Consider the following 13,766-nt stretch of genomic DNA (forward strand, 5'->3'; position numbering starts at 1 on the left):
CACACGCCAGGTTCTGCCCAGTGCCACACTCCGTATCAGTATCCAGAGCCAGTCCTGTGTCTTGGCTCCCCATGGCGCCTTGGCCCCAGCCTGATGCCCAGCCCAGCCAAGGCCAGGAGCAGGCATTAAGCAGGAGTTGCAGTGCAGTGGTGCCACAGACAGGCACTAAGAAGCAGAACCATAGCCACGCCAGCCCTGTGCTGAGTCCACAGCTGCAGGTGTCTAGCTCACCATAAAGATGCCTAAGATGAGCAGAGTACCTGATGCCACCCAAGGATTCATTACAGCACCATGACCACCAACACTAAGTCCTGCAGGTCTAGTGATGGCCCCCTCAGTGGGGTCAGGGCCTGTACCCTCTTCCCTGGTTCCCTCGTAGTGCTGACCCTGTGGCTCCATGTCACAGGATGAGGCAGTTGCCCCTACCAAGAATGCCACAAGTAGCAGTGGCAAGCCAGCCAGCCCTCTGGAGCAGACTTGCACAGAGCAGAGCCATGAAGTTGGATGGGTGCATCCCTGGGGGACTGGCTTGCTTGCATAAGCCTCTGGCACTACTTCAAGGAAAATCAAGAAAACAATGAACAAGGAGAAAAGCCAGGGAGCAGCCAGGAAGGCCCAGCTGTGGCATGGGAAGAGGCAGGGTCCAATAGCCAGACCTACGGACAAGTCCCTGTGGCACAGGCTGACGCACAGAAGCAGCAGTGGCCACGGTGCTGAGGGCCATGGCAGCCTTGTGCAAATGCCCCAGAAGGGTAATATGGCAGGCTCAGCAGCAGCAGGGCTATGGTCAGAGGTGGACAGAGCCCCTTGAATAGTGCATCCAGCACATGCAGATCATCAGTGGCCAGACACTTGGGGCTGCACACAGTGAAGGCCCAGCACAATCCTGTTGCAGCCCATGCCTAGCAGCCCCTCCAGCAGTGTGCCAGCACCAACACCCAGCTTGGCAATTCCACCATTACTGCAGGGCCTCACAGCCAGCAGTCCAGGCCCCTCTCCATGGCCAGCAACCCCACATGGCCCTTGTGCTGTTGTCCCAATAGAAAAAACCGACACTGGTCACAAGGCTAGCTCTCTCCAGGAGCTCCTTCTGCTCTCCACCACCCCTAACTCCCTAACTCCAGCCAAGGAGTACTAGCAGCGTCCACAGGCTGAGCTTTTTGTAATACTGACCCCTCAGGCTTGGGGGCAAGATGGACCTGCCAGAATCCTGCCCCACCCCTGCCTGCCTTACACTCTTTCTGGCTTACCTGAACACCTGCCTCAGGAGTACCTTTGCTCCCCATCTCCCCCCAGCTGGAGATGCCCAATCCTAACCCCAAGCAGTTGAAGAGAAGAGGCAGCGTTATCCATGAAGAGAGGCACGGAGGCTTCTCACAAGACTTGCCCTTGCGGTATGTGTACACAAGGCAAGCCTGCTGGGACAAGCCTGCAAACCCACTGTGGGTAAACAGCCTGGGGCAGTTGCCAGAAGCCAAAGTTTCAGGGAATCAAGGGAAGAAATGGCCTGGCAGGACCCCACACCCTCCCTCCGACAGGAAGCCAGCTAAGATTAGCTCTGGTCCTCTCTGCCTGTCCTTTTGGAGCAGGGTCTCCTTTCCCACAGCAGTTTTTTCCTGCTCTGTTCTCCCAAGGGATCCAGATGGTTTTCAAACTACAGCAAAGAAAGACCTGAGAAGAGAAAAGGAGAAAAGAGACTTCTCTCCACCCCCAAGTACTTCCTATTCCCCAAAAAGTCCTTCCTGACCTGCTGTTTGGTTGTCAGCCCCAGGCTGCTCCAATGCCTGCACCTTTTACCCCACGCTGTCAGCTTCTGGAGCTTCACTGGGGTGGAGGTTACCAACCATAGCTGCCTCCATGTGGGACCCAGAACCAGTGGGATCAAAGGGCAGGGGTCAGGCCCCAAAGAGCTGATGGCAGTGGGGGCTTCACGACCCAAAGGGCCTGAACTGGAACCTCATCATCTCTCCTCAGACCAGAGCACTTCCAGGGTCTTTAACACACTGACACACACACACTGACACACAGACACACACACAGATGTTGGGAAGGGGAGGTAGTCACAGCACCTGGTGTATCACAGTGACTAAGTCTGCTTATTTGTCATTTATTTTTAAAATATATTTAAACAGCAGCAATCACTTCCAAAATGCAAAAAAAAAAAAATTACAATTTTTAGAATAAAATTATAATGTTTATAATGCGAGTCAGAAAGAATTGAAGGTACAACTGAGAATCAAATCACGCAGCACTGGGCATGGCTGGAGAAGCCAAGGCCCACTGGCTGGGGGGTCAAGTTGACAAGAGGTCCCAACCAGTGAGGTTTCCACCCTCAAATTATACCCCCCCAACTCCCCATTGACGAAGCCAGTGTTCTCTAGGTTAGAGAAGGAGAAGCGTCAAAGAGCTGGCCCTCTGTGGGGGAATCCCCCAAACCCAGTCCCCCCACCAGCCAGGGACCTGCTAATCGACCTCCTCCATGTTGCTGTAGGTGGGGGCTGGGCGGTCCACAGGGGGGGCGAAGCGTTCAGGGGCTGTCCGCGTGGGGGCCACCTCGGGGGCCTGGCCAGGGCCTAGTCCCTGCAACAGAATATGAGGACAGGGGTTGGGGGCTGCCCAGTATGCCGCCTGGCATCCCGGGGGTGCTGGCTTGGAGCCCTGGCACCCAAGGGAGGGCCCCAAGGCAGGCGCAGACAGCAGCGGCATTGAGACAGAGAGACGAGATCGGCCTGAACAGTCTCGCTTTATTAACACTTTAAATACAGGAAGCTGCTTGGGCAGGGCTAAGCCCCAGGCCAAGGGTAGGAGCAGTAGGACAAACGGACAGACAGCTGGACGGGATACCCACCCTAGGATGCTCTGCCCCTGCAGAAGCCACAGTCCCCACCCTCTCCCCTCAGATGCACACACTGAGGCCCAAGCCCAGAGTTGGTCCCCACCACAGAGGCAGGCATGGCCTGGTGGGCAGGTAGGTAGGCCAGCTCACAGCAGCTGCCTGCAGGTGAGCTCATCTCCAGGGACTCTGGGATACCAGAGGATAGAACACGTTGAGCACGAGGGCCACCAAAGCTGCCACGGTGCCCAGAACAAAGTATCGGAGACAGCCCTCGTCTGGTGTGGTAGGGCCACGTGGCGGGGGGCCCACCCAATCCTGGGGCCCCCAGGGACCCAGGGGCGCAGGCCCCTCGGGTACCGGCTCCTCCTCGGCCTCCAGCTCCTGCCAAATCCGGGAAGCCTACGGTGTGCGGAAACGGCCATCAGCACCCAGGGCGGGGGTGAGGGGATAGGGGGACCCAGTGTCCCCAAGACCCCTGGCCATGACAGTCCCGCCCAAGGTAACCGGCGCTAACCCCCTACATCCCAGGTCAAGCGGCAGAGAGGTGGGCAGGCAGGAGCCAAGTGGGCCATTTGCAGGGTTGTCTAGATGGAGAGCACCACAGTGGGCGAATCTTGATAGCATTTTGGCCTCAAGAAGCTCCCCAATCGACATGCAACTTCCCCACGGGGGTGGGGTGGGGGTGGGGGTGGGGGTGAGGGTTAGCTTGTCAGTTTTTTAGCCCAGGCTTCCCACAGAGGAGACTGGCTCATGGAGGACAGAGCTGCCAACCCCAGAGTCATCTCCTGGCTCCCTCCCACCTACATCCAGATCCTGATCACTGTCTGAGTCTGAGCATAGAGGGCTCAAGGGAGGAGAGGACAGCAAGGAGACCAGTCCAGAAAAGAGCTGCGGATGTGCCCACCAACCAGGCCTATGGCATCCCGTGTCAGTAAGAGAGACAGAAGATCCCGAAGGCACGTGGGGACAAAAGCTCACCTCAGAGAGGGTGACGGCCACACTAGGCTATGGCCTGCTGGATAGGCCCTGTCCTGAGTGCACATCAGAACACAGGGACGATCACAAGTGAGGGTCTGTGGGCTAGCATGTGGGAAGTGTGCAGAGGGAAAGTTGGGAGGTGTTAGGTACAGTCTGTTCACACCACTGTACCCAGTGAAATTTGGAGCAGCTACTTGGCCCGTAGCCTATGCACACACCAATGGCAGCGTGTTGCTCTGTGTGTACCTCTGTAAGTGTCCCTGCAGCCTGGGAATCGCTCTGGCTAAGGCTTTGATGTAAAGGAACCCTGTCTGTGACTCTTAAAAATCCCAAGGTTCCAGGGGCCTAGGGCTGTAGGAGAGGAAGCTGTGCCCTACCCCCGCCCATCTGTGAGTTGGGCCCCACTAGCCTGAGCAGCCTCCCCGTGCCTCACCTGGCTGGCAGCAGACTCAGCTGCAGGGCCTAGGTCTGGGTGGTGTTCAGAGTGACCTGCCCGGGGGGGCCTCTCCACAGGAGAGTTCCGCCGGCGGTAGAAGAGTACATAGGCATAACGCGTCACGACCTGGCTCTCGTCTACCGTTGTCACCGTGCTGTCATCAAACAAGCGCCAGCCTATAGCAAGGTGGGAAGAGTGTGAACATACCCTGCACCAACACCCCTACCATCTATCCTGCTGGCTGCGTGTGCCCTCACCCACGTCGCTGCGCTGGCTGCTGCGATCATTGGGCAGGCGCGCACAGGCAGTGTAGTGGCCACCGATCATGCCTCCATAGTGGTTGATGACAGCATACAGGTCATAGCTGGGCAGCTGCTCCTCTTTCTGACCGATACAGAACTTGCTCAGGTCCAGGTTCCTGTGGTACCAGCCAGAGAGAGGTGAGACAGTCAACAGGTGCCCTGGATGCCGACCTTGGCCCCCATGCCCTGACTACAGTCACAAGGGCCCACTGCTCACCGAACAGGGAACTCCACCAAGTCATTGATCTTGTCACGCCAGATGAAACTGCGAAAGGAGAAGCGCTTGAGCTGCACGATGAGCACATTCGGCAGGCGCCATAGCAACAGCTGCTTGGAGGCCTCGCGGTGTTGTTTGCACTGCGGGCAGTACCTGACAGGGGACAGAGGCGGAGTCAAGACCAACAGACCTCCACTCCACTCTTCCCCACTACCTGCCTGCTGCCCTGTCCTCACCAAGCCTCCTCAGGTGCCAGCACCTCAGGCCGCGTGAAGAGGTTCAGACACTGGTCCAGAGTGAAGTGGCCAGCACGGGCAGCCTCACCAGCAGAGCCTGGATCCTCAGCATATTCCAGCTCCTTGGAGGCTACCAACACAAACTCCTGCAGGCGCTCGTTGTTCCGCCAGACTAGAGCCAGGCTGCAGTCATCACCCAGCTCTAGTGGGGTGTCTCCTGGAAACGGGCAGGGAAGGGAATCATGCAGCTGTGGAGAGCAGCCAGCCCAACCCACGCCAGGGGTCCCTCCCACGGCCTCAGACACCTTTGTCCTCTAGCCGCTGCTCTCGGTTGGATGCATCAATTCTATAGATAAAGAACTGGGGTGTGTGGGAATTCATGGCTTCACTTGGGTGTTGGTACCCAGGCACAGCAGCTGTGAAAGAACATGATAATCAGAGCTTTCCTGTCTACCAGAGCCTAAACAAGCTTCCCCCAACCTCCCCTACCCCAGCTCCAGAGCCTTTCACCAGACTTTTACCTTCAGGCCGGGACACCCTCTCACCAGCAGGCAAGGAGCCAACTTCAATGGGCCCACTGGCCAGCATCTCAGAAGAAACTCCACTGGTGCTGGGCACAGGGCCCCGATCAGGGGATGCCCAGTCCCGGGGGACCCCTGTGTCCCCCTCAGCCACAGGGGTCACCAACTGGAGCTCCGGTGGCTGAACAGGGTCCCTGTCATTGTCCCCAGCCTCCAGGGAGCTAGTGGACAGCAGTGTGGCACAGCCAGGGCCCTGGGACTCCAAGGCCATGCGGCCAGGCTGGAAGGGTGGCTGGAACACACTCACAGAGTACCTGGTAACAGGCAGCAAAAGCAAGTAAGAATCCAGACCAACGTGTCCGGCACCTCTGCACTCCACCCCCACCCCCCACCTACCCCACCTTAATCCAAACACTGGGCACTTACCGGGCATAGCCCTCTAGCAGCTGAGCAAGACGGGCATAAGTGAGGCGTGAGGCAGGTACACTGACCAGGAAGGGGTAGCCAATGTTCTCAGGGCGGCAGAGGCCCTTATGGTCAGGCCAGTGGGTTTTCTGACAGAGCCTGGAGAGAAAGAGGAGGTAAGACTAGGGCCTTAGCCCCACTTCTACACTAGGGCTAGACCAAGGAACTGGGTATGCCAGCCCTGCCTCCCCCAGGGTCTGGTAGAGTGGGGTGGCAGGTAGAGGGCTTAAAATATATGTGCCTTTATGTGGAGAAGAGGTAGGGCAGCAAGTGGAAGGTGGAGAGGAGGGACGGGGGGAGACCACGGGAGTCCTCACTGGTTGCAGTAGCCCACGCGGTAGCAACGGGTACAGCGCTTCAGCTTCTCATCCTCTGACTGCTGCTTCCGCTGGCAGGCTGCACACTTGGAGATGGGGATGCTGGGCACCTGGGGGCGCTAGGGTGGGTCGTCTGCCTCAGTGAGGCCAGGCCAGGCAGGAACGCCCCCCTCCCCCATCAGGGCCCTGTGCCATCAGGTTGGCCCCCACTCACCTGCTGCACCTCTAGCACCACCACCCGCTCCTTAGCCAACTCTGGGGATAGCAGCTCGAAGCAGAGGAGCGTGTCGGAAGGTGACACAGTGTCCAGTGAGTGGGAGGGCAAAAACACACGGTGGAAGCGATTCTTAATCACCTGGGGACAGAGGACACACAGATCCTATGTGAGGACAAGCCCTTTCCCTGGCCCTGCCCCAAAGCACAAGAAGAAGACCTGACCTTGATCTTGGGTCAATGGGGGCAGGGTTGGGGATTGTGGCCCAAAAGAAGTATATGCCTCTGCTGGCCCCAGCCTCAGTGCCCAATGGAATAAGGAGCCTGGTGCATCACAGAGCATGAAAAGACCAGGATTGGGGCAGGTATCAACCATACCAGCTCTCCACACCAAGGGCCTCTACCCTGCTGTCAACCAGTGGGCCCTGTTGAGACTGCGCCATGGTTACTATGGAGGGGCCACATTCAAGGAGGCATCTCCCTACCTCTACCCCCATGAGGTAAAGGACACTACCAGGCAGCAGGCTAGGAACCTTTGGGGAAAACCGGCACACAGATCTGGGAAAACAGGAGGGAGAAGCAGAATGGATGGAGAACGTCTATAGCTGGTGGATGGCTAGTCCTGCAGCTCAAGCTCCTTGTCTGAAGAAGGAAGAGCAGCTGGGGGCCAACAACAAAAGGGGAAATAAATCCAGATGATGGCTGGGAACTGAGGACACCTCAGTTACATAGCCCAAATGCCTGGTTTCAACCAATAGCACCCCACCTGTCTCTGTGCAGTCACATGCACGTTTGTGTGTACACGTACAGATGCTAATGATCGTACACACGTATCTGCGCGCTGCAAACACAGACACGTGTCCATGCGCGTAAGAGCCTTGGAAAGACAGACACACCTCAGCCAGACGCAGGTTTTCAGGCTTCACGTGGACACTCTGAGACAGGGAGTCCAACACTTCACTTGCACTGGAGTTCTCCTTGCTGATGCTCACCAGAAACTGTGGTGACAAGAGTACAGGGTCCATGGTGGGAGGTAGGCCAGGGTCTCTGTGAGAGCCCAGCAATACGGGCTGACTCCTCACCTTGACGGGCTTGCTGTGGGGCTCCCGGGCAAAATAGAAGATAGGGAGAACCTTTTGCTTCTGTGGCAAAGGCACCGGCAGGTACAGGAACGGGTCAAAAGTGATGGAGACCTGCAAATGTACAGTTGCCACTGGGTGGCCACAGAGGGAGTGGGGGGCAGGATGCTTGTGCCCTGAGAGCCCAATCCACGCCCTTGGATGGCTCTCAGGGTCTCACAGCCAACCAGCAAATTCTCAGGCTTGACAACACTAGATGCACCAGGAGAACCATTAGGAGAGAACAATCCCTGTTTCTGGTAGTTGAGGCCTTCCTCAGCCAAGCCACTTTAACCATCTGCCCCTCACTTGCACACCTTGTGCCTTTCCAATCTTACCCATCCCCACCCCACCTTACATCATCCAAACATCACTTTTACCTCAGTCAGGAAGCCTACCAAGCCTGACCTCTGCAGCCCACACAGGGCCTAAGGCCTCCCCCTCACCTTCTTTGCCCAAATGTTGCCCTGCAACACCTAAAGATGCACATGCCTCTGACCCCATTCTGACCAGGCTAGACAGGACAAGCTGGGGGTGTCTTTCTAGGAGAGTCCGTCACACCTTTGCGCACACGGGGCACACCAGCTTCGACTTGTACTGGCCCTGGAATAGGTCCACGATGAAAGAGTCATTCCTCATCTTGTGCCGCTGCCAGGCTTCCTCAGCTACCACCTGAAGAGCAGAGTGGTGAGAACAGAAGAGACCTGGGGACTGGGATGTGCATGAGACATGCCCACCTCCGGCCCCAACTCTGACCTCATCAGGTCGCCCATCTGAGTCCACGGTCTCCGTGTAGGGCTTATTCTGAATACGGTTCAAGTCCTCGTGCAGCCCATCCAGCAGGAAAGCCATGAACTCCTGGGCATCGTGCTGTGCGTAGCCTGTGAACTGGCTGGCCTTGCTCGCCACAATGGCCTGGAAGCAGGAGCAAGATGTGAGCATGGAGCCCCAGCACCTACCATGCACCCAGCTGGCTGGCCCTTCCCACCCTCTCCAGCCAAGGGTAGGAGTGGCCACAGATCACCTTCAACTTGGAGGGCTGGAAGGCATGATGGGTTCCCTTCCACAGCGCCCGGAGCAGCACAGCAAAGCCGATGGCCAGACGCCCACCAGTCCCCAGTGGGTTGTTGTAGTTGATCTCGGCCTCAAAGGAGCGGTCTAGGGACAGCAACCAAGTAGAGGTGTGAGCAGAGGAAGATATCCCCCATCCCCGGGGCTCCAAGCCCCCGTTCTCACCGTGGAAGAAGTCCCGCAGCTCCCGAGTATTGGATAGAGACTGAATGACGCTGTTCATGAAACAGGTGTTGCCTAGATTGACAAGGCCAGTGAAGCCCGGCAGACACACCTTCTTCTCTTCCTCCTCCTCTTCCTCCACGCTGTCTCCACTCACCGGGCTGTGGGGCATTGGAGGCACCATACATGTGGGCTTGGGCTGTGGGAGTAAGAGCGGCATGAGAGAGCAGCCCTGGGCTCTCCAGCCTTCATCCTTGGCCCTCCCCACCCAGGATTCTCACCGATGCCAGGTGTGGCTCTGGCTTTGGGGCTGCATGCTCCATGGGGGTGCGGGCTACCACACCATCTAGGCCTGTGTCCTCAGATCGAGCCTTGGGTTTCTCCTTCTCCACAGCCCGGGCTTCCTCCTGGCCTGTCAGGGGGTGGGGGGTACCTCCCGGTGGGGTTGAATCCAGAGGGGTTGGACCTGTCGGCACGGCTACCTTTGCACCACCCACTGCACCTTAAAAAGGGGGAATGGTGGGGCTGGTGGTTAGCAGCATGTGGCACGGGGTGGGGGTCTGGGTCATGAGGACTGGGCAATGAAGGGAGCTCGTGTGCAGACCTCGTGCAGCTGGGGCCTCCAGGCCCCCCCAGCGCTGACTCTGCCGCTTACGGAGGCAGATGTCGATACGAGAGGCCGTGAAGCAGAAGGTGCACTGCTCTGGCTCGATCAGGTTCCTGCAGGAAGAGGCTAAACTCAGAAACTTAGGTGTAGGGGATGCAGGGCTAGATGGGTCAGGGGGATGGAGCCCGGGGTGGGACAGGCACAGTGGCGGGGCCGGACACCACCCACCTGAGCTTCACCTGCCAACGGAAGATGGAGTGGGGCCCACAGCCCGGGTGCAGTCTCAGGAAGTTTCCGTCCCTGCAGAGGCAGAGCAGGGGCAGAAGCCAGGAGAAGAGGCAGGAGAAAGAACATGAGACGCAATGTCCTGCCTGAAGCACACTGTCTGCCCGGTGTGTCTGCCCACCCACCCACCTGGTCTGGAAGATAAGCGTGAAGTCCTGCTCGCGGAAAAGCACTCGAGATGTGTCCCTGCAGATTTCCTTCACGTACACGTGCACCACCACTGAGTCCGGCCCCTTCTCATACGAGTCATTCTTGACAAATGCCAGGTTCACCATGGACTCGGGCTCTACGTTGAGACCACATCTCAGCACCACCCAGGACAGGTTCCAGCCTGTTCCTACTCTACTTCCTACCCACCCACCAACCTTGCAACCCAACCTAGAGCTCTGCCTGCCCACCCCCAGCCCCACCTTTACCATCCACCAAGGCTGCAGCATCTGCTGCCACTGCCATCTCCTCTTTGGAACGATCATCTTTCTCAGGGTCTCTGCTCCGAGCCATGACTGGGGACACTGGGTCATTCCTGGGGGCTACTGCCTTCTTTCCTGTCAAAAGTGCTAGATTCTCCTCTGAGCCCAGGAGGCAGGTCTGGGGGTTCAGTGGTGGTACACGGAGCTGTTCCTCAGCCTCAGCCTGTTCATGGCGAGATTATGGGCAGGATCAGCCCTGGGTCTGGCAGGAGGCCCCCCACTGCAGTCCACACCCTTCCCCCTCACCTCCCAACTCCCAAGCAGGCACCCCACTCTCACCTGGGTGGCCGGCTCAGCCAGGAACTGGGGGGCCTCACCTCGGGGTCCAGGGCCATCTCTGGACCCTTCCCCCTCCGGCCCTCTGTGGAGATGCACAGCCCTCTTGGCGCTGGGCCCTGCCTGGGCCCCAGGGCCAGCCCCTGCGCCTACCTCACCACGGCCCTGGGCCCGCTTCTGGTTCCGGGCCTCCTGCTTAGCCCGGCGGGGCTCAGGGCCTGGCTCCAGGGCAACAGGAGACGGCTCCTGTCCATTCTCCTGGCACCGCAGCCCTGGCACCAACTCCTGGGTCCCTAGAGGTTTCTTCTGCCAAAGATACAGCAGTCAGGCCCTGTTAACTACACTGAGTATCCCTACCCTACTCTGCTCTGGAACTTACCAGGAGAGAGGGCCACGTGAGCAGAGGCACCTTCTTGGGCAGTGACAGCTGCAGGAGGCCACCTTTGCGAGCCTGCACTTTGGTGCAAGAACTTTCTATCTCAGCATAGAAAACACCACCCCACTGCCGACCACCTGGCAACAGAGTGGGAGGAGTGAGCTGGGGTAGGGGATATCAAAGGATTCAAGTATACTGCTGGGCTCAAAGCAGATGGACATACCTGGAAGCCGCACCACACAGTCTGTGTCTGTGAAAGCAGCATCTATCTCCTCCAGCCGCAGGGGACCAGCTCCCACACGCAGCTTGACAATCACCTCATCAGCACTCTGCCTCCAATCGAGCAACAACTCTACAGAGGGAGTGTCAAAAAGATTGTGAGGCTCTCCATGAAATTTTGATGGGCGTAAGCAGGTACCAGACACCCAGCCCTAATGCAACTGCTCTAGATAAGGGCTATATGCCCAGTGCCCCCTCCTCTCCCCTAGCACTCTATCATCCAAAAGGCTTATTCATTACTCACCATCTTTGGTCGGCTCCTCCCGAGGAGTGAATGCTGACCCTGACAACAAAGAAAAGAACAGGGAAAGGATGATGGACAGGCAGCCTCCAAGACTCTAACATCCCACCAAACACCATCTTTAGGACTTCAGCCAAGTACCCCAACTTCAAAGCTGAGGCTCTACCCAGCCTGCCATTGATCCTTCTCTCAGCATCAGACCAGGATGGAAAGAACAGCAAAAAAGCCATCTCCCAATCCCCAATCTGTATGCTCAACAGGAAGGGAGGAGGGGAAGGCCACAAGCACTCCGGGAATGCCACTACCACCTCTCCTAGGATCTCCATCCTTGCTCTCCTGGTTTGCTCGATCCTTCTGCTTCTTCTTACTGGTGGCCTCCTCCAGTCCTGGCGGCCCTCTCCTTGGGCCTGTGGTGCTGGCCCCGCCAGACATCTTGAGCCGCTTGGGTGACAGCCAGAGTGCCCCGGGGTCGGCAACGGTGTCTGGGTCAGGGCTACGGCGCTTTCTTCCTGGCCCAGCTATCTTGGCAACTCTTTGTGGACAAATTCTCCAGCAAGGAACTGACAGCCTAACGAGAAGGGGACAAGTGATTACTACCAAGGCCCAAAATTTGCTCCTTGGTTAGACCCAGGGCTCAGCAACCTGGGACACTTCTAAGCCTACGGAGCAATCTCTCTCTACTACCTGACGTAGCCCTGGATACTCTCAGACTATTCCTAAGGGGAAATAAATAATGCAAGTAGAGGCAACCACTTCTGGCTGAGCCTCCTAGATGCCTGCCATACAGACACACAAAGAGAGAAGCCTCACTGAGGAGGTGTCAGTTCAAGGCAGCCACGGCCTGGGACCAGGCTCCTCCAATCTGGACCCACAGGGCTGGCGCTCTGAGCAGGGTGCTCACTTTTCCTTCACTCTCACTGGCTGCTTAGTCACCACCCGAGAAGTAGGAGGAAGGCAGGAAAGGAGGAGACAGACAATTAAACAGCAGGAGGACCAGGCTCTGTGGCTGAAAACAGGCCCAGCCCAGGTGCTACCACTGCCCAGGCATCATCTTGAGGTTAAGGAGCCCCACCTGCCACCTGCCAGTTCCCACCTTCCTCTGAACCTGCTTCTGTGCACTGCTTGGTTTTTGTTTTTGTTTTTGTTTTCTTACATCTGGAGAGATTCCTCTCTCCAGCTGCTCTCCTATGCAAAGAGGGGCCTGCAAAAGCTAAGGTGAAAAGGGTATTCAGATGTCACATTTCCCTTTCAGCAGCATCTCTGCCTCAGGGTGGGCATGCAGTCTGAGACTGAAACAGACATTATCCCCTTCCTTCCCATGTCCACCCCCTCATCAGCTCTTAGCCAGTTTCTCACAGACCCACCAGTGGATTCTGGGCTGTTTCTCCATCCAAAATAAAGTTCTCAAAACTGAGATAAGGGTGGGGATGAACGAACCATGGATCCAGGACCCCCGGCAGCCTCAAGCATGGCCTGAGACAGTAGTAGGACAGATAGTGACTAGTCTGTGTTCCCCAGAGTGTGAGTGTGTGGGTGTGGGGAGCGGAGGTTTGGCGGGGGACGGGGGGATTCTTCTACGGGTCAGATGTGGGACTGGTGCGCTGGATCTTCAGTGACGACAGGTCCAGAATCGAGGGGTGGACATCTGCCGCCTCTTTGCTCCCAGGCCCCAGCTGAAGGTCGCGTCCCTACCCTCTCCTCCTGGGACGTTGAGGAGGGAAAGGGGCTGCCTAGAGACCCAAGGTGGCCTAATACGGCCGCGCGGGGTTACTGACCACAGACCAGCGCCCCGGCCGGGCTGCGACCCAGCTCCAGCCTCCGAACCCTGGGCCCGCCACCACCTCCTCCAGGAAGCCGCCCTCGCTCGCCGCCAGCCCTCTCCGAGACGGCAGGCCGGCCACAGGCTTTAGTGTAACGGCCCCGCCTGCATCAGTGGGCCCGGCACGCCGCAGGGCTCGAGGGGTGGACACTGGTACGGCCCGTGACCTTGAACAGGTCGCCCCAGGCCCGCGTCTCGGCCTCCCCGCTCCGGCGAGACAGGCGAGCAGCAGCCAGCCCCACTCACCGAGCGAGGCCGCTTCAGCCAGCCCTCTTCGGGCCCTGGCAACCCGCTCTCGGTTCCGGTTCCGGCGTCAGGTCGGTTCCGGTTCCGGCGCGCCCCTCCCCCGTCCCGGCGCCGCCACCACCGCCTCAGCTGCTTGTTTTGTTTCCACTTCCAGTTACGGCCGCGGGTGCCTGAACGCAGAGCTGGTGACGCATTTCCGTTGGGAGCAGGTCCGGGGCGGGCCGAACGGAGGAGGCGGGGCTATGGTGCCTTGGTCTCGGTGGGGCCCTGCTGGTGGCAGCTTCTAGGTTCCGCC

At 58.2% G+C, this 13,766-nt stretch overlaps 1 protein-coding gene across 19 annotated transcripts; it reads right to left on the reverse strand.

The window, feature by feature from the left end:
* Positions 1-2,087: 2,087 nt before the first annotated feature.
* USP19 (ubiquitin specific peptidase 19) lies at positions 2,088-13,641 on the reverse strand. Of its 19 annotated transcripts, none has more exons than XM_082413606.1 (27): positions 13,472-13,639; positions 11,712-11,974; positions 11,410-11,448; positions 11,110-11,238; positions 10,890-11,023; positions 10,514-10,813; positions 10,175-10,397; positions 9,894-10,050; positions 9,708-9,779; positions 9,477-9,592; positions 9,154-9,374; positions 8,876-9,071; positions 8,664-8,797; positions 8,396-8,554; positions 8,201-8,311; positions 7,604-7,714; positions 7,418-7,519; positions 6,523-6,663; positions 6,309-6,427; positions 5,953-6,090; positions 5,527-5,840; positions 5,311-5,421; positions 5,006-5,222; positions 4,770-4,922; positions 4,508-4,668; positions 4,248-4,426; positions 2,088-2,580 (listed from the first exon to the last, which is right to left on the reverse strand). In XM_082413606.1, the coding sequence occupies exons 2-27, from the start codon at positions 11,836-11,838 to the stop codon at positions 2,464-2,466; spliced, it is 3,981 nt and encodes a 1,326-aa protein (XP_082269732.1). In that variant the 5' UTR covers positions 11,839-11,974; positions 13,472-13,639; the 3' UTR covers positions 2,088-2,463. The 19 variants fall into 19 exon arrangements, with proteins under 19 accessions (XP_082269732.1, XP_082269734.1, XP_082269737.1 ...); XM_082413608.1 differs by having other exon boundaries at positions 9,154-9,368; positions 10,514-10,816; XM_082413611.1 differs by having other exon boundaries at positions 9,154-9,368; positions 10,181-10,397; positions 13,472-13,638.
* Between the last annotated feature and the right edge of the window lie 125 nt (positions 13,642-13,766).

Source organism: Balaenoptera physalus (assembly GCF_965194825.1).
Source record: "Balaenoptera physalus genome assembly, chromosome: 11".
Taxonomy (NCBI): Eukaryota; Metazoa; Chordata; class Mammalia; order Artiodactyla; family Balaenopteridae; genus Balaenoptera; species Balaenoptera physalus.